The sequence below is a fragment of the Cibotium barometz genome, chromosome 64, assembly GCF_041138505.1.
Source record: "Cibotium barometz isolate CiBa-2024 chromosome 64, ASM4113850v1, whole genome shotgun sequence".
Taxonomy (NCBI): domain Eukaryota; kingdom Viridiplantae; phylum Streptophyta; class Polypodiopsida; order Cyatheales; family Cibotiaceae; genus Cibotium; species Cibotium barometz.
The window spans coordinates 19,050,406-19,077,305 of NC_141109.1; the positions used below are offsets into that span (position 1 = coordinate 19,050,406).

General features: G+C 46.8%; 1 protein-coding gene across 3 annotated transcripts in view; it reads right to left on the minus strand.

The window, feature by feature from the left end:
- Window positions 1–407: 407 nt before the first annotated feature.
- LOC147603410 (U6 snRNA phosphodiesterase-like protein) overlaps window positions 408–26,900 on the minus strand; it is a 51,893-nt gene continuing 25,400 nt past the window's right edge. The window contains exons 3-7 of one of the 3 annotated variants that reach the window (XR_015265616.1): window positions 21,379–21,622; window positions 21,182–21,278; window positions 9,778–9,843; window positions 1,183–1,364; window positions 408–1,010 (exon numbers count right to left, since the gene is read on the minus strand). Coding sequence is in view for 2 of the 3 variants with exons in the window: in XM_086796569.1 (XP_086652695.1) it covers window positions 990–1,010; window positions 1,183–1,386; window positions 9,778–9,843; window positions 21,182–21,278; window positions 21,379–21,622 (632 nt within the window). In the remaining variant the exon portion in view is untranslated. Of the gene's footprint in view, window positions 1,011–1,182; window positions 1,387–9,777; window positions 9,844–21,181; window positions 21,279–21,378; window positions 21,623–26,900 lie in introns of all 3 variants that reach the window. The other 2 variants (XM_086796569.1, XM_086796570.1) reach the window with 2 other exon arrangements.

The window sequence follows — 26,900 nt, forward strand, 5'->3', positions numbered from 1 at the left end:
TGCTCACAAGAACACACCCCTCGCGTAAAATCCTTCTAAAAACTCGTGTATAATGCATGGCATATCAACATGCACCTTGTAAAATATTGACAGAATTGGTGGAGATTAAAGAGGAAGCATGGGACTCAAAACGTTGGGATAGGCCTTTTTTTAAACCTGAAGAACACTAATGTTGATACATGTTGAGCTTGGGAAGTAGTTTACACTTTTTGCTATGACAAAAGTTGAACTCGGGAATCCTTACATTTAACTAATGCTAGTTTGTTTACAATTATTGGCTTTCATTGCCTCATACTTACCCTAAGTAAAGTAGCCCTCATTAGTTAGGGCAGTTTAGTTTCCTTTGAGTTTTCCATTTTTTCAATGCACAAACTCCTTTAATAGTTTATGTTTACATACTGCATGGAAGCAACTTGTTGTGAGCTGCAAAGATTAAGAATGTTTTTCAGTTATCTACAGACTTGAAAATTTGAATGGTGACACCATGATAAAGAATGCTTTACGCCATAAAACACACGCAGGGCCTTTAGCCATGTCACATGCCTGTATGGCGTCCCATGGGCTGTATGAGATTTGACGTATCCATTGCAAAGTGGCATGGAGCATCATAGATGTGTGAAGCTCCCTACTGCCTGATATCTCAAACAAACCATAAAATTTGAGTGCATTCCTGATGTGTAAAACTGCACCCAGAGAGGTCTTGAAAATGACATCCCCAAACACCCTGTAGACTAGGGGCCACATAGGCATCTTTTCATGGTATTAAGAACCATCTCCAAGCACCGTGTAGACTAGGAGCCAAAGTTTTGCCCTAATCTCCTGTTATGAGAGAGGAATGCACCTATATGCTAAACCACCCTTTGCAAAAGTACCCTGCATGAAAAACTAAGGGCCATATAAGCAGCCCTTTGTGGTATTAAACACACCCTATCCATAAATGCTTTGCCCTAATCACAAGCCCTGAAGAGGAAGGCCACCAACATGCTAAATCACCCTCTTGCAGAAGTTCCCTGCATGAAAGGAAATTTCCATGATTAGCCAAGCTCCTTGGAATCCGGGACATACCTACACATTTCTGACCTCACTACAATATTCGTGCAGATTATAATCACAGTACAAATTTAAATTTAAATTTACATTCTGTGTTACAAAACTAACATTTTGCCAAAATCAAAGAGCAACCTTAGGATGCATTTTTGCTTTCCAAATACAAAAAATTTGGCTTCCGATCTTGCATTCAATTTTGTTGAGAAGGTGGGACCAAAGAGGTAGGCTGTGGGTATCTGCACCGCTTGATTTTTGCTTGTTCAGCTCTTCTACAGCTTTTGCCAAGGAGGGTGCAACATTCCCCAAAGCCCAAGCAACTGAAACATGGGGATGCGGCATCTGCAAACACGTGTCAAGGCTACTTGGAGAACACACTTCTTAAAAGCAATGCATGATAGGGGCATAGTACTCTTTCTAATCCAACTATTATGATACCATAATAATTTTCAAATTCAATCACATCGTCAATGCCTCCTATAAAAGTATATCCCATGCGGAAGCCAACAAACTATAAAATGACTCTTTTATTTCCCAAGAAAAAGACCCCCTTCAAATAGAAAAGAATAGATACATCTCAAAGAACAGATAACCTGGCTAATATACAAAAATATCAAACTACTACTCTCTCTCTCTCTCTCTCTCTCTCTCACACACACACACACACACACAAAAATATCAAACTACTACTCTCTCTCTCTCTCTCTCTCTCTCTCTCTCTCACACACACACACACACACACACACACACACACACACACACAAAAGAAGCAAGTCTCTGGAGACGGACTTCGAAGGGAAAGACTACTCTCTCTCTCTCTCTCTCTCTCTCTCTCAAAAAATGAATAGCAAGTCTCTGGAGAAAAGGATGCCATGCCAGGGTGGGGGGGGTGCACACCATATGTTCCCCTCCATCTTACCCTTTGAAGGTCCCAAGGCTCCATGTGTGTAGAAAGGCTGCCCTTTGTTCTTGCATGGCCCTAAAACTACTCTGAAGGTGTTCAAAGTGGTCTCTGCATAAGGTCCGGCCAAAATGGCGTTGGCAGATTCCTTTGCTGCTGGACAGACTTCTATAGTCGCTCTCCTCCCCCACTTCTAAACAACTAGGAAGCATCCAAATAGGCCTCAAGGAGTGTCGGATCCTGTTAAAATAATCCTCATCCATCCATTTTGCATCAATGGCTAAAACAATCTGCTCATGTTGCAAAACTTTCTCGGGCTATAATTTTTTGGTAGATTACATGAAAAGCATTATGGAATTTCCAATGATCTCCCATTTCAAGCCAAAATGCTACATCATTGATCCTTTGTGTGAACCTCAGCAAAAGAGCTTGCTTCTCCCATGCTACTTTTGCTTTGCCACAAAATTTTGACGAGCAAGGGATCTCTGTTCCCCACAATTGACTTAGGCATGCCATGGTGTGCGAAGATTTGAGACAAGAATATGTGCGCCTATGCTCAGCTTTTATGGTCTTCTGGACGAGAATGAAGTGTGATTGCTTGCTAAACCAGTCCACAATAGTCCATATAGAGCATCATTCCCATATGGTGTCCGAGACTTACAGCACCATATGATCCCATCTAAGGGCATATACTTATACACAATGCTCCATGTGAACGAGCACTAACTCCAAGGGAACTTTTGTCCTGCAGGTTTTTCCCCTAGACTTTTGGTGTGAAAGGACATGTAGACTAATTTTATTATTATGCCATGTACTTGTGGTTGTGTGTACACATGTCACAACCTTATCATTCTAATACATTCAGCACCATGTCTCTCTCTCTCTCTCTCTCTCTCTCTCTCTCCTGTTTGAAGTCCCCATTTCTTGCACATTAGGGTTAAGCCTAACCCAACACTGGTTTCAGAGCCCAAGGTTTATCCTGCTTTGTCTAAGCCCAAATTTTCCGTACATCATACACCTGTGCAATGGCCTTACTTGCCTGTCCGTACACAACCTTAATATCTTGATCTACAATGCATCCTTTAGACAACATGTTCCTTGTCAACTTGGGAATGAGCAAAGCATCCTTAATGTGTTCTCTTTCACCTGAGGAAAGCTGAATTGGGATGTCACCATATCCCTCAATCCCTTGAGCACTATTATCACCAAGTATTACGCTGTTTTTACAGCCCTCAGCAACAAAGTTAGAGAACCAATCTTTATGGTGAGTCATGTGAGAAGATGCTTCAGAATCAAGAAACCATTCGCCATCATCATTTGTACCTTCGGTTGCCATGAGACCCAACTCATCCTTGTGCTCTCTTTGCCCCACAAAATTTGACATTTGCCTTCCACGATTTGGGAAGCCATGTCATGTGATAATCCACTTGGCTCCAAACTACTTGGCCAATACTTGGAATAACCAGTAGACGTGAATGATGCATACTTGTTTGTTGACTAGCTTCTGTCTAGTTCTAACAGGAGGTACGTATGCATTTATTTTATCTAACACATGTGACAGGCCATGAAGACGTACCATCAAGAACAAAGACATTGGTCAAAGATAAGATGGAGAGATGTTGCCAGATGAGCAGATGACACCACAAATATGGGGAACAACTAGATGCACATGCTCACCCGATAGGGCTAGTGCTGGGAAATATTTGAACATATGGATGTACTTGATGTACTTGGAACACATGGATATACATGGAACATATGGATGTGCTTGGAACACTTGCAGTCTGCAGTTGAGGACAACTGTGATATAAGAGGGAGGGAATGTAACTATTTGGCCCTCCTAACTCTATTTCACATGATGGAACACATGCCCGGACACATGGACTGGTTGATGAAAGCATGGGAACAGGGATCATGAATTTGGCTCAGGAAAAAGCACCACTTTTGGACAAAAAGCAAGAAAAAGCAAAAAGTCAAACTAAGTTGACCCCGAGTTAAGGGCACCATTGGAAAGAGGAGACTGAGCTGGATAAAAAAACTAAAAGCCGCTTTTCCAAAAAGCAAAACCAGGGCCAAAAAGCAAGGCTTTGAAGTTAGAAAAGAAAAGCTAAAGAACTTTGACAAAAGTTGAATAATATTCTATTATTAAAAGAATAAAGAGAAAAGCATAGTGAAAAAGTAAAAGCAAAGCATCGTAGCTTTTGGCAAAAACCAGGACCCCCCCCCCCCCCCCCCCCCTGGGTATAAAAGAAGCATAAACCTCCTCTCCCTTTTCCTCATTCATTGAAGCTTAGAGATTATCCTCACCTTCATCAACATCATCATCAAGTTTGTGGGAGAGTGCAAGAAGGCCATCTTCGTCATCATCATCATTGTTATCAAGCTTTTGATCAAGGGGTTTCTTCTACCACCCCTCATCGGCTATTTTTTTCCCAGAAAGGAGACTTCTATTAAGTATGAATTTTTTTACAAAATGGAGATTTCACACCAAGCAAGGTGGAGATCTCAACCAATCAGGAGCCCTATGCTGCCAATAGGGTCCCGAATGAGAGGATGTGAAAAAGATACCAATGTCCCACTCTCTCAAAAACTGGCCGTGCTTCCTCACCGGCTATTTTTGCTGCCGCCGCTACTCCTTGCCACCCTCTGCGCTGCCCTCAACCTCTGCCCAGTAGTGCCAGCAGCACTGCCAGCATTGCCACGTGTATACTTCAGCCTTTCGGCATGTAACATGAGGAAGCTTCGGGGGAGATCGGTAACTTTAATGCTCAAAAATCAGCACACTTTTCACGACGAGAATAATGCACAAAACTGAATATAGATGTGCAGAAAGTAGAGAGAGAGAGAGAGAGAGAGAGAGGGAGAAGAGGACACAGTATTGGGTCCCGAATACCCTCTGTAGGGCCCCCACCACGGATGGTGTATTTGCTTTTATTAGAATGATGCAAAATCTGAAATAAAATATTGAACCTGAAATTCTTGGCTGAGGATAATCCTCTGCCCTTGACCTACAGAATTCCACCCTTGCGTTAGCTTCTCCTTGGCTGTCCTGGCCCCTTGAGTGGCTTCAGCACTTTGTAAAATATGAGATAGATAGGACTGATTTATGCGCTGGGTATTTACACCCCAACTAGATGCTGGTCGGCTGGTTTTATCTAGGTCGGTTTGCTGAAATAAGCCCCACGACCTATTTAAAGTAGCATTAAATGCTAATAAATCATGTGTTCACACCTAAACTGCCTGGCCACTTTGCGCAGACTGCTGGGCAGACTTTTGGGCTCTGGCCGCCTGCAGTCCTGGTTGCCCTATGGGCTAGCCGACTGGCTGGGCTGACCCAAGGCAAGTCGGCTGCCTGGCCAAGCCCTCTTGGGCTGGCCGACAACTTGCCCAGCCCCTCCTAGGCTAGTGGGCAAGGGCCATGGGCCCCTTGGGGTGGCCTAAGGCCTACCCCCTGCCAAACATGGGGTATATGTCATGTGCACAGTGTGTATCTACCGTGTGCTACACGCACACAAGACTGGCTGTGAGGTTTGGGGAAGCTTGGAGCTAGGCAGGTTGATTGGCGAGCTGAGTTAGGGATAGACTAACGGGCAGGCGCCCAAGTGTGGATGCCCGATGACCGGCCAAGAGCCTATAAAAGGGTGGCCAAGGTTAGTCATTAGTCATATAGAGTCTTGCATGTCTTTGTGAGAGCTCTATGGTCAGGAGCCTGGATCTAGTGCAGACGTGCACCTGCTTCATGCAGCTGAGGCCGATAGTAGTCCCGAGGCCCGCGAGGGTAGCTTCGTGGTGGTATGGGACGTCACGAGGTAGAGATTAGTTGGTACGTCCATCTAGTTAGCTCAGCTTGTCGCTCGGTGGGGACAGCCAAGACTTGTGGGCTTGCCCACGGTTCAAGCCCACGGTTGTCAAGGTTGGGAGGTGAGTTAGGCCTGCACCCCCTTCATGTTTGTTTGGTTTGTTTGCAGGTTTCGACTCTTGTACCAGGAGCATTCTACGAGGTGATCCTATGGGGATTTGACAGTGGTATCAGAGCAAGCCTTGAGAACGAGCAAGTCGCTAGGTAGAGAAAAAGAGGTCGAAGAAAAGGTATGAATTCATGAAGATTGCTGTTTTTCTGAGTATACTGTTGTTTTTTCAATTTCAGCATGTTGCTAATTTCAGCATGTTGCTTTTGCATCGTAGGAACCCGTGGTGAAGGTTTGGTCTTGTAAGGTTTGTTTTACTTAGCTAGAAGAAGGGCTGTGTTTTTTCGACAAGGGAAAGAGAAGAGCAGCCTGACGGCTATGTAATTTGGAGTTTTTTTTAATAAAGTTTTCGATTTTAAAAAAAAAACCCACGCCACGCTTTGCTTTTCTTTGCTTTTGTTTTTTTTTTGCTGAACCTTGGAAAGGGTTTAAAAAACCCATGTTTTGCTTTATAAGTGTTTTTTTATATATAAAGAAAACAGAATATATATATATATATATATTGCAAAAAAAAAACACAAAAGCAAAAGCTAAGTTAGCTTTTGGGGAAGCCTATATATTCCCCTTAAGTGGGCTTCTTACCACACATCTCTCCAGCTCTCAAGCTCTCTAGCACTCTTATTTTTGCAAGATTAAACTTTTCTCTCACCTTGCTCTCTTCAAGATGTCGACCCAAGAATCCAAGTTGGAGCCCATTCTCGAACGTGAAGACCTTCCGGCTACGGAAGCCATCGATGGCGATCTTTTCGACGATTTTATTTCAAATTCAGATTTCCAAGAGTTTAAAGTTGCTCTCGAAGCTTCTTCCTTGGAACGTCAAGCACAAATCGCCGCGCAGATGCAGGCTTTACAGAACTCCATCTCTTTATTGACCACTACCTTATCTACTCTTTCGGGTATGGATACTTTTGTATCAGCTTTAGGCCCCAATATTACTCCGGAACAGTTTGGGGGCGAGCAAAAGCAGCGTACCAAAGAGATATTGGACACTTGGCTACATTAGTGGCAAATCCATTTTCAGTTTCATCCATATGACGATGGCAAAAAGATCTAATTAGCAGTAGGTTTCCTCTCAGGCAAAGCTTTGCTTTGGTGGAAAGAACTCAACCCTAAACCAACGACTTGGGCACAATTTGAAGAAATCTTCAAGAAAGAGGGGACCATCTTTCAATTAGTGGCAAGGAAGCATAGGCTCTGATAGCAATGTAACCAGAAGCACGGATCTTGGGGCACTTGAGTATTAACTTGATTAACCACTTTAATGTACTACAAGATTTACCAACACAATACAACAAGATTAAGATCACCAACAAAGCACTAGATTATTCTAAATTGCCAAGATCATCAACACCTCATTGGGGGCCAAAGATGGGCAGCACTTGAATAAGTTGGCCAGCTCTACACATCAGTCCCCATGCAGTCTGTTTTAGGCCGTACAGCAGGCACAGCTTTGAAGAGAAGTCGAAGCCCCTGTTTCATAAAAGAACAACCGTAAAGCAAAATTACAGCAGCTATACAACAAACAAATGGCAAAAATAGGGCGCAGGAGTGGTTGTAAAACAGGTACACAGCCCAATATGCTTCCGTACAGCCCAATCATGAAGGTACCAACTCCAGCAATGATCTTCGTGGCTTTTCCGAATGTGGTCAACTTTTCTTGCCCCCTTCCCATCAATCCACCTGACACTTGGTGGGGGCCCCTTGTATGTCCACACACCCATAGGTACAAGGGGTGCCCAAAGGTTGGGCTGCCCACACTTCATTGATTTAGTAGTAAAACCTTCCACATAATAAAATGGGCCTTGGGTTAATACTTACCATATGCAAAACCCATACGGAACATCTATTAGGCCTAAAGCAAGGTCATGCAGATGCTCACACAAGTTCCCACATGCCCCCGGCCCCAAGTCTAAAAAGTCTCCACACTCGAAAATAGGGTCACGTGTGCATGTTATATGCCAAACAAACATAATTGATGCAAATGCACCATTGTATTAGTCTAAACTCCATCTTTCAAGCTTGTATTCCACAATGTTGAGTTAGACACCGGCACCGGATTGATTTAGCAGTAAAACCTTCCACATAATAAAATGGGCCTTGGTTTAATACTTACCATATGCAAAACCCATACGGAACATCTATTAGGCCTCAAGCAAGGTCATACAAATGCTCCCACAAGTTCCCACATGCCCCCATCCCCAAGTCTAAAAAACGTCCATACTCGAAAATAGGGTCACGTGCGCATGTTATATGCCAAACAAACATGTTTGATGCAAATGCACCAATGTATTAGTCTAAACTCCCATCTTTCAAGCTTGTATTCCACAATGTTGAGTTAGACACGGGCACAAGTCCCCACTGTGTCTCACCAAAACCCAATCAACGCCATACAATGAGCTCAGACATGGGCAGGTGGTGTCCCAACTGTGTCCACTAACCTCCATGATAACCATACGAGTAAAAAATAACCCATAATCTCGAGGACCAAATATAAATCTCATGACAATTGCTCAACAGAGTGCCCGCAAAATTTGTGGGCTGTGAGGTTTTTGATCATCTAGGAACATAAATCCTATGGTGTGGTCGAGTCCCAAGGAGCGCAAGGTTTTTATTACCGCTTCCATTACTGTGATCCAATGCAGGTCCACGGCGCATGTCAGGCTTGCGCCCGGTCCAGTTTCGTCACCTAGGAAAATGCTATGGTAACCTTGTGTGAATGGATAAAGCATCCTCTGCCAAACCTGTTGTGCTGCCTTGCAGTCCCAAAGGCAGTGTTGCTCAGACTGTGGTGCTGTGCCACATCTCTACCAAGTGGCTGGCCTCTCTCTCTTGGCCATGTAAAAGCCAACCTCCAGGCCATGATGAGCAGGCAACCAAAGAAAAAAAGCGGTCATTGCAAGGAACGAAGCTCCTCCAAAGTAGCCAGAACTCTACCAGGGTCCGACTTGGCATGCCTTGCAACATCGAGTGTGAGGGATGTGACTCCAATATGAATAGGCAAAGAGGGGTAACCAAGGTAGAGCCACCGTGCTGTAAAATCCCTCCAGTTGCACTCCACACGATCCCACTGGTTTCCCATATTCAAAGTCTTAATCTACTGCTACTACCAAGAGGGACGAATCTGTATGCCACGTACGACCACAAAGCCAATCACAGATTCTCTTCCATGGCCTTTTGGGAGAAAAGCACACAACCCTCCTGGCCTACCTAGAAAATCAGGGGAGCGGTCATCCCAGAGACTGTAGAGCCATAGGGAATGTAGAAGATTAGCTACCCATAGTGGCAGGGCTAGATCAGGGCTGCTCACTCTTTGAAGATGGCTATGATGATGCTGAGGATGTGTTCCCACACTTGCCTCCTCATCAGATGTAAGCTGGGAGGAGACAAGACAAGATCTGTAAGATTGTACTGGGCCCAAGTCCCAATCTCCCCATGAACAGTGGGAGTGCATGCCCAGCTAGTGTTTGGTGGGCATAAGCACTGGGTTGTTCCAAAACTGGGTTGACTTAGTCTTGGAGGACTCTAAACACACGGCTGGCTGGAGTTTCGCTTAAAAGCTCAAAGAACAGCTCCTGGGAAGAGAATAAGTGCAGCTTTGTGTCACTGCAGATATGGATTATAGCAAAAATATGTTTATGTGATACTTTGGATTGTAAATTTACTGAAAGTACTAGTGAAGAAGTTAACTATGATTTAATAGTACAATAAATGCCCTTGCACGATGGACCAAAAGGAAGAGTGTCTAGCCATTTCAAAAAACATTTACAGCGAGCCAAAACTTAGCTGCATAGAAGCCACATATGGATAGGACTGAACTGACCAAAATATACCAGTACAGAACTGAGGTAATAATTGCAATCGCACCTCATAGTATGTCTGAAGATTATGCAATTTGAAGACTTCGTTTACAAAATGTATCTGCTTACATATCTGCAAAATACCTCAGCTGAATCAAAAAGATAATCCAACATGGTATCAAATGCAAAGAGTCTGTGCAACAACTTCAATATAGCATCTAGAATTCTGGTAGCAGTTAAGGTTGGAAAAAACAAGTAAAATTGCATCTAATGAGTGGATTTGGAAGAAGAAAAAACAAAGCCAATGCCAAGGGCCAGGTGAAGCCGCACCACAGAGGCAGGTAGCAAGGGGACAAACGTTGCGCACCACTTCACGGGCGAAAGAAGCTAACGCACGGTAAACAATGTCAAAGTTCTGATACCAATTGTGGGAATAAGGGAGATGCACAGGTGCAAGACAAGCTATGAGGGATCGAGCAGCTCCATATTGTGTGGTGCAAAGAGAGAGAGAGAGAGAGAACAACTAGCTGTAGAGAGAGAGAGAGAGACCAATATTGCAGGACTCAATGAGGCTTGATTAATGTTATGCTGCGTACACCAAGTACATGCCTTTTGTAGGCTTGAACCCATGACCTCCTCGTTCTAGACAAACACCTTCAGCACTTAAGCTATCACCTCATTGGCCTAGTCCTCATTTACTATTGCTGCCGACGGAATCAGCTGAATTCCTCATTATAACGACTAATTTTCTGTTTTTACTGGCTGAATAGCTCGGATTCAAGTGTGGGTTGCACCTGCGAGATTTCTGATTGTATTCACATGCAGGAATTTGTAGATATTCATGTTGTATTTTGGTTTATTGATTCACTTGTGTTTTATGTCGTTTATGAAGACCAATGAATATGGATAAGATCAATACCCGCAAAAGTACTGGAGAATCTACATCAGGATATTGGTGCTTTGGACAATGTCACAGGCCCGAATGTTGTTGCAACATCGGCTATTGTATTTTGGATGGTAGCTACCATGGTAGCCGCTCCGTCATCCCCAACCGAGGCCACTATTGCTTGCATTTCCGTCTCCGAAGCGGATCTTCAGGTTCTCGCCACAACTCTTGCCTCACTTGAGGCCTCCACCCTGGTCTGCAAAATTGTTCGCTCTACGCGCGGACAGCTCAAGGATCTTTTATAGGCTAGCCTCATTGGCGAACCTGCAAAGAGTGCGGATACTACCAGGTGGAGTTAGACTCGCCATTGGCGCAGACCGAGTCATGCAACTGAGTCCCCTTGCAGTGCGTACGGCGCAGGGCTTCTTTGCACGATGGCAGCATGGCTTCGATCGAACGTCTAACTCATTGGCTGGTATTTCGGGCTTCCCAGTGACAGTTTGCTTCCAAGGCCTTAGGAAGGAGTACCTTCCTCTTCTCCCAGTGATTGGTGGTGCCATCGGCAGAGTGATGGAGTCCCCCCACCGTTGCTCAGCCCTCACGAGGGTAGTTGGGATTCCATCCCTCCGCACCTGTGTGGCCTCGCTGGAGTCTGTACCGTATTGTTTATCTATTCCTAGCCTCCGGGGCGACCCCATACAGCAACGCATGGAGTATTCAGACCTTCCAAGCCAATGTTTCATTTGCAGACAGATGGGTCGTTTAGCCAGAGCTTGCCCTCAGCGGCAATCCAAGAGACCGCCTCCAGTAGTTCTTCCCCCGGTTCTTGTGTTGATCCTCACCAGGGGGTAGAGAGAGAGGCAGGCCCTCAGGTAGCAGAGCACCACGCCACAACTTCGGGTGACCGAGCTGCCAGCGCGAGTGGCGGACGGTTGACCTGCGCTCAGACCGCCAGACGACCACCACAGCTGAGCACTGCCCCCGTGCGCGTTAGGCTCATAGTAATAGGGGACGGAGGGGACGGAGGGCCGGGACGCGGAAACGCTGTCCCAAATCGGCGATTCGTTCCGGCATGGGCTGGGGACGGAGGAGGTTTGGGCAGTGGACATTGAGCTTTGTCCGCCTTGGGACATTAGTGTGTGCGAACAAAGGGCTGGTCATAATTCAGAAGTGAGTTTTGTTCGCCCAAAACTTAATAAAGTGTATACACACTCACTTATAAATTAATGCTAGATCCTAAGGCTCAGCTATGACAAATACTTACCACCTATCACATGCCACATAACCATGGCAGTTTCACACACATGGTTCACGGGAGGGCAACCCCTTACATGCATAGTTGTCACGGTACAAAAATATGATACCGTGCGTTACGATACCGTATGGGAATTTTTGGTACGATATGAAATTTTCGGATACCGTACGATAAAATACGGTTTTTATTTTTTACACTTACAACCTATGGAGCTTCAAGCTTGAATGTGAGGGAAGGTTGGGAGGGGAGGAGTCTACAGTGCTTGAGGAACCAGAACATGGATATGTGTCTCTCCCAGTTGGATCTCCCGATTGTCTCCAAAAAAGAACCTGGATGGGTAATGCAATACCAAAGGTCTCTCAGTGTAGCGTTTATGACTAAGGGACCGTCCTTGCACAAATACGAGCAGTGCATCTAGGGTGATAGGTTTAGGGACTCCTCTCTGGATCAAAATGGCCATGTCCAAATCTTCTCCCTCGTACATAGCTTGAGAATCTAACTGTCTAGCCTACCTATACCAGGGATCTCCAAGTGATGTAGCAAGATTCTCTCATCCTACCAATCAAGTGTACACTACCAGTCTACCTCGCCAGATTTTTTAGGTCTCTCAACAACCCCATATGGAATACGGAGTGGATACGAAAGTTGCGAAGTATTGCGAGCGTTTGGGATCTTCGTTAAGCAGGGTTTCTATATTTTTTTGAGCATTTGGGAAAAAAAAATTCAAGGAAAATTTTTTTTTAGGGAGAGGGGGGAAGGACTCGTACCGTACGATATCGTACGGTATCGTACCGTACGAACCCATTCATACCGGTACGAGAAACAACTATGCTTACATGGAACTACACATTGGACAAGCAAGCATGAAAACAACATGCAAATTCAATTTGCAACCAGGCACACAAAGATGCTATGCAATGCAACATTGGTATGGGCAATCCAAGTTCATGAGACTACACCAATATAGATGTGTTCCAAGGAAGTACACAAGGTATCAGACCCAGTGAAACACTAATCCTCCAGGCATTTTCGAGCATGTACACACATGCACAAGTCCCAACGGAAAGCCAAATCCACCTATCACATGAGTAGCATCAATCTATTGCATAACAGTCATAGATACCAGTACAATGTATACACATAATGAGAAAGCACGGGTGGACAGAATGAGTGGCCAAATAGTGACACCCCCCCGGCTTCTAAACAATTGTCCACAAAAACATCAAAATATGTATGAAGTAAGTGCGGGCAATCTCAAAAGAACTTGTCATCTACCCATTTAGCACCTTGGTTGTAAGTTTAGGGTATGTACCCTTTTTGCCAATCCTCTTTCCAAGACTTGCTTTCTCGAATTTCAGCAATACCCAATCATTCTCTTTGACATCAAATTGCCTTCTATATGTTGGTCTTGTGACCTTGCAATAGTTGTCCGCACCTGAGCAAAGGCAATATCCAAGTCTCTTGCATACTCATCAGCTGCAAATATATCATCCTTTGTGCGAAGCATGGGTGGTAAAACTACCTTACCATAAACAATCTCAAACGGGGCCTTTCCCATAGATGCATGCACTGTGTTGCTGTATGCAAATTCCACAAGTGGTAAGTACTTCTCCCAAAAAGACTTTTGATCCACCACGTAACAGCTAACTCTCAATCCACGAGCTATGGGTGGTAAAACCACCTCACAATAAACAATCTCAAACGGGGCCTTTCCCATAGATGCATGCACTGTGTTGTTGTATGCAAATTCCACAAGTGGTCCCAAGAAGACTTTTGATCCACCACATAACATTTCAAGAGTGGTAAGCTAACTCTCAATCCACGAGCTATCGGGGAAACTCTCTTGGAGACGCTGCTGCAGAGAGGCAAGACCCCTCCGAATGGTCCTCTCCTGCTCACGAAATCCTGCCAATCTGCTTTGTGCTGCCTCCTGCAAAAAATTGTTGATCTCACCAAGGCCCGCATCCAAGGTGCATGCCGCAGAACCTAAGATAAAATCAAGTCCCTCCCATATCTGCTCTATCTTGCTTGTAGATCAGAGGGTCTTGTATGAGGCTGTCCGGAATCCTAGTGCTCAAGTGCCTATCTTGCCTCAAGGAGTTCTCCAAGGATAGAATGATCGGAGCATGATCAAAGAAGTTAGTGCCCCCCAAGATACAAATCATGCCCCCGCGACTGCAAGCCCACTCATCCACATAGAATCTATCAAGTCGAGAGAGATTGGGACCGGTGCTCCTCTTGTCAAAGCGCGAGAAGCACAGACTCCCAAGGGTCCTATCCCTTGAGTGCGAGGATCAACTCCTCCCAAGCAGAGTACTCTCAACCTGAGACTGTAGCCGTGCCTCCTCCGAGTCCTCTGCTGACTCGATCATGTTAAAGTCTCCACCCATGTACCAAGTCAGCCTGCGGGAGGGACTGACGGACTGCACTCCAGAAGGTGGCACTACCGGTTGCGATGTTTAGGGCATAAACATTGAGGAAACCCGCACAGTCCTCTCCAATCCTAATGGTAACCCACTGAGCTCACCCACTGACTCTAACACCCAAGCCAACCATTGTTGGCAAGAGCTGCTCACTGACAGAAATACAAACTCCCCCCTATGTCCCGAAAGAGCCAAAAGGACACCAAAAAGTGTGACTTGGTAAAATCTTCCTGCAGTGATGGGTACGCTCCTCAGAGAGATGGTGCTCGTGGAGGACAAGAATGTCAATGGGTCCCCCAATTGCACCTCTATGGAGCTCTCCTCTAAATATGCCTCGCCTCTGAAAGCAATAAGGTCTCCCCAAACCCTGAATGTTCCATGAGACCATCCGCATATTAGACTCTGTGAGAGACGGAACTATCGGAACTGCCCTCCACTCGAAGAGTCTTGGACGTGAGTTTCGACGAGGAGTAGTCACAGTTAGTCCTAGGACAAAGGCACACCACGAGGGCGCGGATCCTGTCCTCTATGTGTTGCCACTTTGTCCGAGCTCAAGAGTAAGCATACTCGCAACTCCATCGGTCACAATGAAGGTATCTATAAAAGGGGGGGAAGGGGTACTGCAACTAGGATATGAAGGAACACAAAGAGCAACACCTCCAGGCTAGAGGACACCACCTCCCCGTCTTGATCTCTATGGCCTAAGCCTCCTAGCTCCATCCGAGCCAGGAGCCAGAGATGGGTGAGGATGTCAGTGATGCGCAGATCATGAAGATGGTGTGAGAGCTCTACTGCCTACCTCTAGATGGCGACAACCACGGACTCCAAATCCCACGCCCTCCCCAGGGCTGCACTCAAGGGAAAGGAAAAGATCATCGCACCACTCTCTGGCCTAGATGGCCTAGAATGATGGCACACCACACAAATCCGAATAGGAGCCATTGTCTCCTTGAAAATATTAGTTTCTTTTGCAGGGAGACATCGGAAGAAACTGTAATCCACTAGCAGCCCCAGGATACTTGTAGGGCCCCTCGCGACTCTAGCGGGAGAGCCCTCATAGGGGAGGCGGCAATGGTCATCTCGAGTGGCTCCGAGAAGCAATGGATCAATCGGCGGACGGAACCCGCCGGCTGCCTCTGTTCTGGATCAGGCATTGCCGGAGGGCAATGGGAATGCTCAGGAGAGGCTAAAGGATGGGGGAGTGCGGGTTCAAAAGAAGAGAACATAGCAGGGGGGGTTACTGTGGGAAAGCCAAATCCACAGTATCACATGAGTGACATCAATCCCCTGCATAACCGCCATGGACGCCACTCCAATGTATACATATAATAAGAAAGCACGGGTGGACCAGTTGGGTGGCTAAATGGTGACACCCACGCTTGGTCATATGATATACTCCTTGGCAATAAAATATTCCCAACAGGGGGGGAGGGGGGGGGTCCGCTTATTCCCCCACCCCAATGTGGTGTCGCTTCCACATGTCTCTTTCTTTTCAGTTTGTGATTGAAGCTTTTATTGTGAAAGTCGCTGTGAAAGTCGCTACGGTCATTCACAAGTATTTAATTTGCATTGATAATTAAAGTGTGACTTGTTCGAGGTACATCAATTACAATTGTGCTACATAAGTCGCGGCTCTCTTTGAAGCTCCCCCTCGTACGCTTCCTACACCCCCCCTCCCCCATCGCCGTGATCTACGCCCCTCCCCCCCACTCTCATGTCCCTTGCACCCCCCCCGCCCCCCGCCTACAGCGCATGCCTCCCATTGCTACCCACCTTTTGAACCTCCTGCGCTTGCCCCCCTTGCCCGCCCCCTGCGCCCACCCCCTCCCTGTGCCTTTTCCTGCCAACCCCTCTATGCCCCTCGTCGCCTGCCCCTTCCTCTGCACCTGCCCCCTCCTCTTGGCCCGTTGCTGCCCCGCATTCCACTTTTTTTCCGTACCTCCCCCACCCCCCCACCTCCTCCTCTTGCTTCCCTTTTCCTTGCCCCCCTCCTCGTGCTTGCTTTCCCCTCCCTCTTCCCGCAAGACGTCTCTTCAGTTTCTTCAGGGTGTTTTCTCTTTTCTCAACAAGCCTCGGCATTTTCTGGTCTTATCCCTAGGGAGGACTCCATGGCAGCTGCTTTGTCAACCCCAACCGAGGCCGCCGTTGCTTGTTTATCTTTTTCCGAAGTAGACCTTCAAATCCTTGCCACGACTGTTGCAACACTTGAGGCCTCCACCCTGGTTTGCAAAATTGTTGGTAGTCGCCTCACGCGCGGACAACTCAGGGATCTTTTACAGGTGAGCCTCACTGGCGCGCCTGCAAAGATCACAGACATTCACCCTTTGGGGCATGGCTACTACCACATGGAGCACAGGAGGATTCGGTTCTGTCACAGAACCATTATGAGCATTTATCACAGCACCCACCAATTGGCGACGAGCCCCCTACTGTCACTGAGCGGCCCCTCCGGCCCCTCTGATTTGGCGACCGATTCCCCGTCGAGAGCCTTCCCCCAACTCTTGGTGTCCAGTGAGGCCAATAGACCCCACTGAGCCCCCGGTGAGCCTCTCCCAACAGCCTTCGTCTCCGATGGATCTCTCTCAGCAGTAGCCCTCTCCAGCCTCTCCACCCCCCTCCGCCTCCGCCGCCGCCTCCTTCCTCGTCCACAGCAATTTCTTAAGCCCCATCCTCCACATCAGATCCTACTCTCCCCCCTCCCTCCGCCTCTCCAAAGCACTCCTGTCCCCTCCCAGCAGCCCCCGACCCGAACCAGAGGCATCCGGCAAGTTCTGTTTGTCGATTGATTCACCGTTTCTCTGAGCCGATTGGGATGACAATCGACGCCTCCCCGGTGAGCGCTCTCCCGCCGGAGTCCCCAGGTGGGCCCCCCCAGGATCTTAGGGCAATTGGTGGATTATAGTTTCTTCCGTTGTCTTCTGGCGGAAGGGATAGATATGTTTGAGGAGACAGTAGCACCTCTTCGGATATGCGTGGTTTTCCAGCACTCCATACCCTCTATGCCAGGGACTGAGTGGGACTCAGAGTTAGTGAGACTGCCGCCATCCAGGGTCAGCCAGTTGAGCTATCTTATCTTCATGATGTTCGCATCACCGACATACTCACCCATCTATGGCCATTGGCTAGGATGGAGCTTGGAGGCTTAGCCCACAGAGACCAAGACGAGGAGATGGTGGCCTCCAGCCTAGAGGTGTTGCTCTTTGTTTTCATGCATACTTCTGTCGCAGTACCTCTCCCCCCCTCGTACTACACGTACCTCCATTGTGATCAATGGAGTTCAGAGTATGCATACTCTCGCGCTCCGAAGGAGTGGCGTCACATGGAGGATAGGATCCGTGCCCACTTGGCACGCCTTCGCCCCAGGACGGATTGTGATTATTCCCCGTCTAAACCCTCGCCAAAGACTCTTCGAGTGGAGGGTAGTTCCACTAGTTTCGCCTCACACACAGATTGATATGTAGATAGTCTCGTGGAACATACAGGGTTTAGGGGGCCTTAGTGCTTTCACAGACAAAGCGCCCTCAGAGGAGAGCTGTTGAGAGCCCTAGTGGGAGGACCTATTGACATTCTTCCCTTCAGGAGCATCACCTCTCCAGGGGCGTACCCATCGATGCGGGAAGATTTTATCAGGCAGGAGTCATACTTTTTGGTATGCATCCTCGGCCCTTCAGGGACACAGGGAAGAATTTGAATCTATGTCAGTGTGAGTAGCTTCTCCTGGCCGTGACAGGCTTAGGGGTCATTATCCCATGCGTGCAAGGTGGGTCACCATTTTGATAGGAGAGGATAGTATTGGCTTCCTCAATGTTTATGCCCCGAACACTGCTGCTGATAGAGCCCTCTTTTGGAGCGCAGTTCGGCAGGCCCTTTCCCAGGCTGACTTTTGGTGCATGGGTGGCGACTTCAACATGATAGAGGCAGCAGAGGATATAGAGCAGAGTACTCTGCTTGGGAGGAGCTGATACTGGTACTTAGGGGACAAGACCCTTGGCACCTACCAAAGTTTGGGCGCAGCCTTGGAAGCCTCAGCTTCTCGAGATCGGATAGGAGGAGCCCCGGCCCCAACCTTTCTAGACTTGACAGGTTCTACGTTGATGAGTGGGCTTGTAGCCATGGGGGCATGATTGGTATCTTGGCAGGCACTTCTTTTTCACATCACGCTCTGGTTATTCTATCACTAGAGGACCCCTAGAGGCATGACAGGCATGTGAGCTATAGGATTCCGGATAGCCTCATTCAGGACTCCCAGATCTGCAGAGCAGGATAGAGCAGATTTGGGCGGGACTGGACTTTACCTCAGGCTTTGCTGTGTGCACTCTAGATGTTGGCCTAGGGGAGATCAACGGTTTCCTGCAAGAGGCAGCCCAGAGCAGATTGGAGGGATTCCGAGAGCAGGAGTGCACTCTAAAGAGGGGCCTAGCCTCTTTACAGCGGCTTCAGGAGCGTTCCCAGATAGCCCATGGATTGAGAGTCAGCTTGCTGCTGCCCGCATGAAGATTAGATCCATTGACAAGAGGAGGGTGGAGTAGAGATACCAAGCCAGAGCTTCATTCTGGACCCAAGTTGGGGACATAGGCACATGAGATTTCTTCAAGATAGCCAGCCCCCACAAGAGGAAAGATGGTATTCGTAGGCTGCGTGGCTAGGATGGAGCTATTGTTTCTGACACCCCCCCCCCACCCCCCCCCCCCACCCCATGTGAGAGCCATCGCCACTGATTTCTTCCGCTCTCCTCACAGCTGCCCCACTATCCCCACAGGTGATGGATGCGTGCGAGAGGGTCTGGCAACACACGAGAGAGGTGGTTCCCCCCTCTCTTCGATCCTTCTTACTGACCCCATTCACAACAGAGGAGTTGGTAGAGGCACCCACGGGAAAATGCCCGAGGGCGGATGGGCTTCCAGTCTCTTTCTTTCTTCGTTACTGGGACCTCATGGAAGGTGGCCTTCGAGCTGCCCTCAATGAGATTATGCTCACAGGTGACATGCCATACAGGCTCTCAAAGGACTTGATTCACTTGGAGATCCGGCAAGGGAGACCCATCACTCTTCTAGGGACAACCTATAAGATCTTGGCCAAGGCCATCAGCAAGAGACTTCAGCCCTTTCTCCCGAACTTGATTCATGACACTCAGGCCGGCTTTGTTCATAATCGGAGCATTTTGGACAACATTTTCACCTTCTGGGAGGTGACAGCTTCGGCCAAGACGTGGCAATAGGACCTAATTGTGCTACTCCTAGACTTTGAGAAAGCTTATGATAGGGTGGATTGGAGCTTTCTGGAGGGCACGATGAGCCGGATAGGATTCCCCATGGAGTGGATTCGTGGAGTCTCAGGACTTTACTCAACATCACACAGCCAAGGAGCCCGTGGCGACAGATTCCCCCTTTCCTGCTTGGTTCGATAGGACTGTCCTTTGGCACCTTACCTCATCCTATAAATCGTTGAGGCCATGAAGAGTTTTCTCTCAGCTCACGAGACCGGGCTTCAGGGATTGCGTCTTCCCCTCTGCACGCACGCAGGAGGAGTGGCTTTGCAGATGACACAGCAGCATTCCTTTCAAGAGATGTGGGAAATCTCCAGAGATTTGCGAAGGCGATCGAGATTTTCTGCTGCGCATCAGGAGCATAAATCAATTGGCACAAGTCGTGTGGTTTTTTAGTAGGCTCAGCACCCACCCCGACCTTTTGCCCAGTTGACGCTTTTCAGTGGATCCCAAGGGACACTCCAGTTCGCTATCTTGGTTGCTAGGTGGGCATTGACCATGCTATTCAAAGTCGTGCCCTGCTGAGCAAGCTGATTGTTAGAGGACTCCTCCCTGGTGGTGAGCCCTGGAAGGATTTCTTACTGCCCCGGATTTCAGCCCGCACTCCAAGTCTTCGGGGCCCTTGGCCGCAGAGTACCAGATGGATTTTCACAAAGATGCGGGCCCACAGTTTTAGTCCAGCTTTTGGGACGGATTGGCAGCCAGCTTACTTCGAGCTTGGGAGCATCTCAAGCCGGCCCTTAGACAGATCGCTCCGGCAGCCTTTGGTCTGGAACCCCCTGGTCCGTTTACCCAGTGGCCACATGTTGGGGACCTAACCGCATGTATCATGGGGCACCTTGAGTATGGGACCAGCCAGGTCTCTTGGAGATTGGATTGCACATAGACAGTTACCCAAGAGGTGCAAGAGAGGCTTGACAGGGGTCCGCGGTAGAGACAAGCTCAGCATCGACATCGACTGAGCTGTCCCTCACGAGTGGCTAACTCCTATCCCAGACCCGACCCCCCTAGTGTGGCTAGGTGTGTTTAGTAGACATGATATTCTCGTGGCGATCCATGGAGCAGATGAGGAGAAGTGTCTCTTCCCCTATGATCAATTGATTCCCGCCCCATACATGAGGCGAGTTTGTATCTAGCCCATTGTGGCTGTTTTTTCCTTAAGTAATAGAAGGATCTTTTTCCCAGAAAAAGAAAAATTGTGCTGCATACATCAATTGTTCCTTTTAGTGTGCATTTTTTTGTGATTCACTTAGCATAGGTTTTCTTCTTGTATCATTTTACACAAGTGTACTCCTTTTCTTTACACATCTGGAAAGTGATTCCTCTACCTTAACACTGACTTCTTGATCTTCAAATTGAACTTAATGATACAAAGTCTGAAGTTGATTTCCAAGTGATGCATTTGGATTGATTCTTCCCATCCCTCTTCGTCAATATCATCATCAAAGTAGAAAGAGTGATTCCCAATCCATTGAGTAGCCTAAAGCTTCCTGATCTAATCAATGGCATTTCTTGAAGCCTTACATCACTCAATAACAAGCAAAAAGTGTGCAGCACTTTCCAAAAGATTTTAACACAAGAAACTCAACTAAGCTGGTCATAAAGAAAATGTGTGAAATGATATTTGCACAGCTTATACACCTCAGATGACCCTTTATCCAAAACTTCAAGACTCAGAAAAGATCGTGTTTGATCATCATTGACAAAAACCTTCCATTGATCAAACCCCAGCCAGTATCTGTTCATCAGCTAAAACAACAACAACAATGAGGCAAGGGCACATAAGAGAAAAGTCTGACGTATTACTCATATTAAAGGCATCAAGACAAGAACCTGACCCTTTTTGGCATTCAAACTTATGTCGAAGCATGGCCACTATTGAATCAATTTGATGAACACGAATAGGTACAGTTCGCGACAAGCTTATGTGATATTCTTTCGCAAGCTTTAGCTCCTGAGACATCTGAGCATGCATTCGATGACTTGGCAAATCAATCTCCATGGGCTCAAGTTCTGGTGAAATAGAAAAGGCCTTCTTCAGCAATGGCTCCAACTGGCGCTTGGCAACAGATGAGAGAGTCACTATGCACCACAGAAACACAAAGCACATGTGTGAAGTAAGATCAGTAATCCTATTCCCAAGTAAAAATCCTTCATGCTTTCAATCAAAGATAGACTTTTCTTTGCAAGAAAACACTGAGTTAAACCTTCCTAAAATGTACCTGAATTCCTTACTCTTCAACCCTAGACCACTTCTAGATTAAACGAGAGTGATCTTTCATCGCATGGCAAGATCTTAATTAGGTCACAATGTGGACTTTTATTATTATTTTTTTACTCAAGAACTTTTTTAGTAGAACATTTGGGGAAAAGAAAGTTTTGATAAAAACAAAAGCACAACTTGGCTTTTCTCCGCAAAAAGCAAGTCTTGTCTAGTGATGTAAGTGCTATTGGCTCTTTTGGCAGAATACCTCAACACCTACTCCCTCACCATATCATCCCCATCATCATCATCATCTCGGCGCCCCTCTGCATCCTGTTGTATCTACACCCAGCTGCCATAAAGTACAACTTGTTGTCCGTCCTTGTTGGCATTATCATCGACAGTTGTACTGCTGAAGTCACCCTGCACCTACTGCCTTGCAGTCATCGCGGCCTACTGCTGCTGTTGTAGTACAGTGGCATACCTACTAACGCCATCCCATTGAACAATGGTCGTACCCGCACCTGCTCCTGTACAATCAGCACCGCCTTGTTGTTCCTGTACTGGAAATGCCTTGTTGCTGCCATACATCTACTGGTCGTACATCTGACGTGGCAGTTCTCTGCTACCATATTGTTGATGTGGCCCCCACTACGACTAGCAGGTGTGCAGATACCCCTTGGGCTGCCTCTACACTTGGCCGCCACCTCTCTGAACGTGTTGGAAAGCTACGGAAAGCATTGGACCTGAAGACCCAATGCAACTCAGTGATTCAACACAAAGGTAATAACATGTCCAGAAGACTCATTGCCCTTAGAAGGAGCCTAGTTGAGGGGTCGGAAGCCCGGATAGGTTGATCTCATGCAAGAGCACAACCTTGAGATCCGTTTCCGCAAGGGAGCAACCATTTGGGTTGTTGATGCCCCTAGTACAATCCCCGAGGTCAATGATATCTCTTTTGCTGAGATAACGATTGACTTTTATCTCTCTCTCAAAGAGCATTGCCAAAATGATTCCCCTTTTAGTCAAATCTAGCAATTGGTCCACACCAATTGCATCCCATGGCATCCGAGTGTTCCGGACACTAGTATTGTTGTCACTATTTGGACATTCTCTGTGCTTCAAGTTTATGGACAAGTTCCATAAGATGGACTGGCATAGTCGAGGACTTGTTGTCAACACCAAGAGCCAGCAGACCGGTTATGTATATATACCTAGATGAATCCAGGAACAAATTCACCTTTTAGGAACGTGCATGTTATATACTCATGGTAGTCAACCCACAAGACTATATAACTATAAACTCCATTATGCATAGTATGGACTAGATACTACGACATCCCCCACTAACGTCATCAGTGCCCAATAGTGGGTGTAGAACTCTGTATCAAAATACGCTCTCTCACACGCACTCCACACACACACACACATAAGAGCATATATTCACACAAAGCCCTTCGTACTGAGTTTCTATCAAACCTCCGGAGACGCAGGGCAAACTCAGCCATAATGAAGCCTAATACTAAGGGAAGTAGCAAATAGAAAGAATTAGTCCAACAAATAAGTAGTTGATAGGGCAAATGCACGCTAAAGATAGAAAGAATAAGCACAATATCAACTGGCCGCAACTTGGACGAAAACTTCACAATGTGAAATCTGCATGTGTAGGCTAGGGATATTGATCCGAGCCCATATCGAGAATATGCTACCGTGGGTTACCGGCTAAATGAAATGGAAACTATTCCATTGTGAATTCTTGCATTGCATCTATGCGTGTAAGGTTTTGAACCTGTTTTCACATGAACTGTTTTGTAGCATGTGTGAATTGTGCATGTAGTTCATGAGTTGGGGACACCCTCTTGTGAACCATGCGAGTGGAATTGTCTTCTAACCTTGCATGTGGGATGTAGACAGGTGATAAGTATACTACTTTACTCTATGTTGCTCATTTTATGAGCAAATGGAAAATTTTCTGTTTTGCAGGTCCACACTTCATTAAAGTTCGGGGGAATAATTCATAAAGAGGTTGGACCAATTTCCACTCCCGGTCCGCCAAGAACATATTCAAGCACCCTTTTTTGCATGTTGTGAGCGTTGGGCAGCCTCCCACATGTCAAGAGGAGGGATGGTGTGGACGGGTGGCCCAATAGGCACCCTCCACTCATTCATGTAAGGAAAGCTTATCTTCCCTCTCTCTCCTCTTTCTAGAAGTGGGCGCTAACCATATGGGAGCTTCTCTTTTCATTTTTTGACACACACAGAGTGAAAATGGACCCCTAAAAGCGTGGACATCAACCATACAATGGTTGTACTCAAAGGCAAGAAGCAGAATTGCGGTAAGAGCTCATTTAAGCTCTCTTTCACTTACTCAAGATCCGAATACTACTAGACATTATGGTCCTATTTCTTGATCTTGGGGCACACAATGTTTGTGTATGGATGCCAATGGAGGAGCATAGTTGCATTTGATTAGCTATAAGGGATTGAGGAGTGAGGCTGTGAAATCAAATGGAAGCAATCAACCGCATCAACAACATGTCTGCAATGCTGTTTTCATTTGTATAAATGCCTATGGACAGTTTGGCATGTGAATGTCCGTGAAGCTTGTAATAGGAACCTTAATAATACAATCTATTACAAGGGGGGTCAGCCATTTCCGACCCTAGTGCAATGTGCAAGTGATTTCAATTTTCAGCTTGTTTAATTGTGTTAATTGCTTAAGTGTAAGGCACGATTGTGCTCAACCCCGAACGGAGGAGTCTCATTGGTATCAAAGCCTAGGATAGAACTCTTCTTACCAGAAAGACGATGCAAAATCTTGCAAACATTAGCATTTAGAATTGTTAGACAATATGGCAAACCCATAGTGGCACCCGGTTCGTGCACCGCCCTAGAGGTACGGTACAGTACGGTTCCGTATGCTAGCGGTACGATCGAATCTCAGTCAACTGTTTTTTTTTTCAGATTGTTTTTTGACCGTTTTTTTCACCGTTTGTCAAGCGTTTTCTGAGCCGTTTCTTGGGTGTTTTTTAGGGCTTTAGTATTTGCTTGAGTCTCTCCCTATTATCTATATAATAGCCCAGGGTTGTTTCCGTACAGCGTACTACAGCTTATTGTACGGAATACCGTATGGTACGTACTCGTACGGATTTTTCAAAAAAATTCAAAAATAAAAATTTTCCAAAAAAACAAAATATAATTTTTGGTAGGTAATGATCTTTTTTTTTGCTTATCTATTGCTATTTGAACTTCCTCTATACTCTAATGCTTCCCTCCTTTCTAAAATACTCCATATCTGGACTTGGAAATACCTAAGTTTATAAGTATTTTTTTTAAACACCGTATTTTATCGTACGATAAGAAAAAAATTTATATTGTACCGTATTTTTCCGTACGGTATCGTATAGTACGAACCGTACAGTATCGTACCTGACAACTATGTAATAGCCCCTCCCCCAACCCCATCCTCACAAGTGCTCATTGCTCAACCCTCCCCTCACAAGTGCTCATTGCTCAAGTCTATCCTCTCCCTTGAGCTCTCCTTCAAGGCTCAAGCCTCCCCCTCAAGGCTCAAGCCTCTCCCTCTTTGTCAACTTTCAAGCCTCTCCCTCTTCCTCAAGCCTCTCCTTCCCTCTCCCTTTCCTTCTCCCTCTCTCCCACCACCGCACCTTCTTCCTTTATAGTGTCCCACTTCTGTAGAATTGATTCAATTTGTGATTGATAGGACAACGCGAAGACCAGCAGAAAACGAGAACTCTTTCACCCTCCCCTCACAAGTGCTCATTGCTCAAGTCTATCCTCTCCCTTGAGCTCTCCTTCAAGGCTCAAGCCTCCCCCTCAAGGCTCAAGCCTCTCCCTCTTTGTCAACTTTCAAGCCTCTCCCTCTTCCTCAAGCCTCTCCTTCCCTCTCCCTTTCCTTCTCCCTCTCTCCTCTTTCACCATAAGAGAAAAGCATAAGCCTTTACTTTGCATGCCATTATCCATGAGAAGAATAAGGGGAAGTCGGGGGCATGGAAGTGGACTTGCAAGTAGCTCTTGTGCATCTGGTCTTTCCTCATATATGTGGTGTCTTCTGCTCCTTTGGTAACATCTTTATGCCTTTCTTTGACCGATGTCCTTGTTCTTGATGGTACATGATCTTCATAGCCTGAAGCAGGGGTTAGAAAATAAATGTATACTCACCTTCTGCAAAAACTAGACACAAGCTAGTCAACAAACAAGTATGCGTCATTCGCGTCTACTGGGTATTCCAGGTAGTCTGGAGCCCAGTGGACTATCACATGCCATAAATCCATGTTCATGAAGAAATGGAAGCTGTGAAGGCCCGCCTTTTGCGGCGAGTAAGTCTCCTCATCTCTCTCCTCGACTCCTGCTCTGTGATGGCTCCCAAGGCTCTCTGTATGCGGAGCCGTGAGTAGTGAGCTTGCTGAGCTGTGCGCTGCCCTGCAGTCTGCCCACCTGCGCTCCTTGGTGACCAACCGTCAAAGAGAAAGCACCCCCGTCTGCTGGCCCGACTTGTAGCTAGAGAGGGAGAGCCCCCACGTGCTGTTCAGCCCCCGTGTGCCACCTGCAAACAGCCCGCCAGCCTACTGTTCAACCCTGTTCCTCTGTCCAGCCCACGTGCAGTCCATCCACGTGGAGTCCAGGTCGTCAGTTGCCAGAGAGAGATTTAGAAGCTCCCTCCTTCAGAATCCAACCGTCGCCTCCCAAAAAGCATGAGAGGGAAAGAGGCGTGCCCCCCTCCAAAAGTAGAGTAGCCTCCCAAAATAGCTTTTGGGCCACCAAAGGTTATAAAACCTTTTAAATCAAAATCTCTTTGCCCCCTTCACACTTGGGGTTGTCCACACATGGGTTACTTTTTTTTAACTCCAATCTGATGCCATTCACACTGTCCACCATGTCCCCGTGCACGCCTGCATACTGTCCAGAGAAAAACACAGGGTCGTGACATACCCCCCTCTTGAAAAAATAGCAAGCGTCCTCGATTGCACTCAATGGCACAGTAAGGCATCTTATGAGCAAAGACTCCCCATACGACAAAAGCAATGGCCCTCAAGTGCATCTAGGTGATGAAAAAAAATCATCCTGCACAATAAGGTCACGCCGTCACGTCAAAGTGACAAACAACTCTTGCTTGTTCCTTCAGAACCTGCAGCA